The sequence below is a fragment of the Hakea prostrata genome, chromosome 8 (genome assembly GCF_041222555.1).
Source record: "Hakea prostrata isolate BN-2017 chromosome 8, UWA_Hpros_2, whole genome shotgun sequence".
Classification (NCBI taxonomy): Eukaryota; Viridiplantae; Streptophyta; class Magnoliopsida; order Proteales; family Proteaceae; genus Hakea; species Hakea prostrata.
Genome location: NC_142607.1, coordinates 27,238,856 through 27,244,170, shown reverse-complemented (window position 1 = coordinate 27,244,170; position 5,315 = coordinate 27,238,856). Strand labels below are relative to the sequence as shown.

Sequence of the window (5,315 nt, the reverse complement as noted above, 5' to 3'; positions counted from 1 at the left end):
GCAAAGGATAACAATCCTTAGGACAAGCCTTGTTCAGATTAGTATAATCCACGCACATTCTCCACTTGCCATTATGCTTCTTCACCATTACAACATTTGCCAACCATTTGGGACATTCAATCTGCTCAATAAACTTTGACTTCTTGAGCTTTTCCACTTTGACTTTGATTGCATCATGCTTTTCTGATGAAAAATTTCTCCTTCTCTGCTTTAATGGTTTAACAATGTTGTCTATCCATAGACAGTGCTCCGCAACTTCCCTGTTCAAACCTGGCATGTCTTGTGCTGACTAGGCAAAGACGCTGCATTTATTCGAAGAAAATCTTTCAACAGGACCTTGTCCTGATTGGTCTTATCAGCCCCAATTATGGTTCCCCTGTTTGGATTTTCTAATTCCTCCACTGGTTCTCCTCTCTGAATTTTTTCTTCGTCCCTATTATCCATAACTTCAATAGTAAGGGCAAGAGCCTTACCTTGTGACTTATAATCTTTCAAGAAAGTTGTATAGCTCTGCCTCGAGGTTCTCTGATCATATTTGCATTCTCCAATGCCCCCTTCAGTCGAAAATTTTACTTTCAAATGCCTTGTAACCACAGCTCCAATAGAATTCAGAGTTGGCCTTCCCAAAATTATATTATAAGCCGACAGATTCTTTATCAACAAAAATTTAGTAACAGTTGTTACTATTTGTGGATGTGTTCCCAATGTTATTGTCAACTCCACTGTTCCTTCCATAGAAGTTGATTCTCCAGAAAACCCAAATAACCTTGTTCCACAAGGTTTTATCTTGACAGTATCCATATTCAACCATTGAAAGGCTTCATAAGACATAATGTCTATAGAAGACCCCGTATCAATCAAAACCTTGTGAATGTCTCTATTTGCCACCTCAACTACAACGATGGCATCATCATGTGGCTCTTGAATTCCATCCATCTCCTCCTCCGTGAAGACTATTTCCTTCATCTTCTTAATTGTTTTAGGAATAACATGAGATTCAACAACATTAACATACCTGGCATGAGCTTTAGACTTTGACATTGAGTTTAAATCCAAACTCCCCAAGATGACCATGACAGGAGATTGCTTCTGTTGAACTCTTTGATTTTCCTAATGCTTGGCATTTTCATCTGGAGAACTAGATTGAAAATCTCTTTTCGCCTGGTGCTCCTTCACTGGTGTCTGGTTATTCCACCTTCTTGGTTGATCAGCAGTATTTCTCTGATGTCCTCCATTTCTCCTTTGGACATATCGATCTAGCTGCCCCTGATTGATTAATCGCTCAATTTCATTCTTCAGAATTCTGCAATCATCAGTATTATGACCATGATCTCTATGATATCTGCAAAATCTATTTGGATTCTGCTCTTTTGCTTTTGCTATCATCAGTGCTGGCCATTTTACAAATCCCTGGTGTTGGATTCGCATCAAAATTTCTGATCTTCTTGTATTAAGAGGAGTATAATTTTCCTGGAATGGTCTTGGAATATCTCTTCTAATTTGATGATCAGGACCATTTCTTGGGTAATTTCTATTATTTCTTCGATCTCTCTGATCAGATCGCATGACTCCATCTTCCTTCTTTCTGCTCCCATCACCACCAGTTTCCTTCCTGGCCTGAAGAATATCTTTCGTGTTAGCATAATGATTACATCGTGTTGTTAATTTTGCAATGTTCGCCAGCTTGTTCATAATAAAAAATTCCAACAAATGATCGTCCGTCAAACCTCTAAACATAGCATCATAAGCCACTGCTTCATTCAGGTTCTTTATCTAAATTGATTCTTGATTGAATCTCTTCATATAACTTTGAACCGATTCCCCTGACTTCTGGCGAATTGCAGCCAAATTATCCACCGTTTTGCTACTTTTCACACTGCTTTGGAATCTTGATAAGAATATTTTTGTTCAAGTCTCTGGAATCTCCAATTGAATCTGGTAATAGACTGAAAAACCAGGTTGTTGCAGGACCTTTCAATGACGATGGAAAGGATCGACAATTTAAAACATCAGAGTTACCTGCCAACATCATAACAGAATTGAACTGAGCTAGGTGTTCCAACGGATCTGAGCTTCCATCATACATTGTAAACACTGGAAGTTTGAAATTATGCGGCAATGGTGTTGACATGATGTCTTTAGAAAATGGATTTTGATTCATTGCTTCTTCCACCTTTTCTCCACCATCTTTATTCGTCAATCATTGAATTTGATCATTCAGGATACAAAATCTCTTACTGATTTCAGATCCATGAACTTCAGATCTGCTACCTTTCGATCTTCCCATTTCTCTCTTATCTCTCTGAACTCCAAGAGTTTTGCTCTTTTTACTCTGAATGTGACTTATACGATGATCCCTGATCTTCCAACTCCAGAGGAATGTAGTTTGGATTTGCACTCTCTCCTGATCCTTCTTTGAGAATTGATCTCCTTTGACTTTCTCTTGACCTCTGGATCTGAGGATTTGGAACGGAAATCGCCTCAGCTCGGGAAAGAGTGTGAGATCTTCTAGCAAGGCGAGATCGAACTCTTCCCTCTGGTTGAACTCCAACTTGCTTGATGAACGATCTCATCAGATTTTGTGTTTCAAGTATTTGATGTTGCATACTCTCAAATCGTTCAGCGATTTGATTTGGATACAGCTCTAATTGAGAAGCAGCCAGTGTATTTGCGAGTTGTTTTCCCTGTCTTTTGAAAATCTCAGCAGGATGAGGTGAGCGCTCTTCTGTCATTCTTTGCTTTTGCCGAGTCTGCATTGTTGGAATTTGCAGTGTTGGAGCTGTTTCTCTTGTTTTTCTCTTCGGATTGACTCTCCTCGGCTCCCTCTGGCTTACTTCTACCATTTCAACCGGTAATGTCTCCTCTCGCTCAAGCGATTGAGCCATGACCTCTGCTTTGAACTTGTTAAAGCTAACTCCCACTGACGGGCGCCAAAATGTTGGTGCTAAAATTGCCGGAGGCTTTGAACCGTAATCTTTGCACCAAACCACTCAAATCGGATTGATCCTGGTTTGCTCCACAGTCAATCTTTCATTCTTGGAAAATAGAACACCAGTGAGAAACGGAGCCGATCATCTTGATCGGTGTCGCATCTCCGACGGTCTAGTCAGAAATGAAGATAATGCTTCAGAGCTCGAAGGAGCTTTTGAGGTGCTCTAATGGCATAGAATCAGAAAAGTACTGGTGTTTAGATTGATTTGAGAGACTTACCCTTGACGAGTTCATCATCCCTTTTATATATAGATTTCCCGCCTGTTATGCCTTTAACTGTGACCGTCGGATTATAACATAGGATTGAATGGCCCTGATTAGGCCTTCCTCAAAGTTCTTGGGCGGACCCATAGATTGCTTTACTTGATTAATCAAAACCAACTGAATTGTGATCAGATCGAAATAAACCGGCCTGAATCGGGATTGGGATATTTTAGTCACAACAGTCCTCTTCACTGAAAGTTATAGGTACTTCTTCCATTTTCTTTCTTTTCTGAGCTTCTCCTGATCCCATGAATTTCGATTTTGCTTTCAACTTTCGTAAGGATTCGGGTCCGGGTCCCCCAAATATTGTAAGAATTGGGACCTGCTAGGTCGCGCAACTTCCTTTCCTTTTTTAGACTTTGGTGCTTCAACTCGACGCTCCCTGCTTGGCGAACCACCCCTATTTTCATTGGTCGTTCTCTTTTCATTCTCCCTGACTTTCAAAAAGTTTATGAGATGTCCCTAATTGATTAGCCTTTCGATATCTGCCTTGAGGTGCCTACAGTCATTGGTGTAGTGCCCGTAGTCTTTGTGGAAGCGGCAGTATTTCTCCATGTTCTTTTCTCCCATCTTTGTAACAATCTTGGACGGCCATCTTAAAATATCTTGATTCTTTATCTGCATTAGTATCTCTGACTGAGGAGTATTTAATGGCATGTACTCGTCTTGGTCTGAAGATCGCCTTCTCCAGGTCGAACATGGCTTTCTAGTCCGATCTAGATCAGGCTGCTTCTGCTTCTGACTTCTTTCGAGGACTTTTGTTTCTTTGGTTGCTGCCGTAGGTTCTCTTTGTCGCGTACCATCTCTCTGTCGGGCATCAAGTATCTCTGCCACCTTCGCTTGTTTTTGGCATTGTTGTACTAATTTAGCATAAGTGGTTGGCATGTCTTGAAGTAAATACTCCAGCAACTTTTGGTTGGTTAGCCCTGTAAAGAGGGCCGTTTTTGCCACCTGATCATCCAAGTTACCTATTTCCATAGTAACTTTATTGAATCTCTTCAGGCATTCCCGGATTGATTCATTCCTTCCTTGCTAGATAGGAAAGAGTGTCTCCTCCATTTTCTTGATCTGGATACCACTTTGGAAACGTCTGATAAACTTATGAGCGAGGTTCTCGAAACCGTTGATTCTTCCCGAAGGAAGGTTTGAGAACCACTTTTGTGCCGCCTCGGTCAGCGAAGAAGTGAAAACTCGACAGAGGATCTCGTTAGAGTTTCTAGCCACCGCCATTGTTTGTTGATAGTAGCTAATATGGGCTGCTCCCGAACCATCAAAAGCCATAAAAGTTGGGAGCCTGAAATTGTGTGGAAACTCGATCAGAGTGATAGCATCGGTGAAAGGAGTCTTTTGGATGACCGAATAAATATCATCGGCCTTTCTTCCTCGAGAGAGTTGCCCCAATCTTTGGTTTATATTGGCGAACTTTCAGCCAATATGTAGTGATCGTCCATCTTCCATCCGGATAGTTCCTCTTCCGATCGTCTTGAGGTTGGTGAGTGGGTGCGGACTCCCCTTCGCTGCCTCGTCATTGTTCCCGTTCGGCTTGCCTGCGGCCTATCGTGCCGGTCATCTCTTTCGGGTGGTTTGCCGGCTCTCACTTCTGGGATTCGATCTTAACAATCTTTTTGATAATTATGACCATAATTATGGCCTTCACCTTGCCATCCATCTACATGATGGGAAAGTGTTGGTACCTGAATTAATGGTGGATCCAAGACTACCTCTCATGCACGTCCTCTCGCCTCTATTTGATCGGGTGCTTGAGGTGCAACCACCTGTCTTGCCAACACACGGAGTGTTTGCTGCATCTCCAAGAATTGGATCTGTAACTGCTCCATTTGTTGTTGGAGAGGATTGGGAGAGTCCTGATTTTCTTCCCTTCCTTCCTCCTGGACCTCTGGGAGTTTGCTTCCTTCAGGTCTAACTACCGGAATATCTCCTACCTGAGGACGAGCATTTATTTCTCGAAAAGCCACCGTTGCTGCTGCTGATCTAGTCACCATGACTTCTCGAAGCGTTTCCCACAGACGGCGCCAGATGATGCATCCAAGTTCTGTTAA

At 42.0% G+C, this 5,315-nt stretch overlaps 1 protein-coding gene across 1 annotated transcript; it reads right to left on the bottom strand.

The window, feature by feature from the left end:
- Positions 1-3,717: 3,717 nt before the first annotated feature.
- LOC149007486 (uncharacterized) lies at positions 3,718-4,485 on the bottom strand. Its single transcript, XM_089167078.1, has 2 exons — positions 4,332-4,485; positions 3,718-4,223 (listed from the first exon to the last, which is right to left on the bottom strand). Exons 1-2 carry the CDS (start codon positions 4,483-4,485, stop codon positions 3,718-3,720), a joined length of 660 nt encoding a protein of 219 aa, XP_089023204.1.
- Positions 4,486-5,315: the final 830 nt, after the last annotated feature.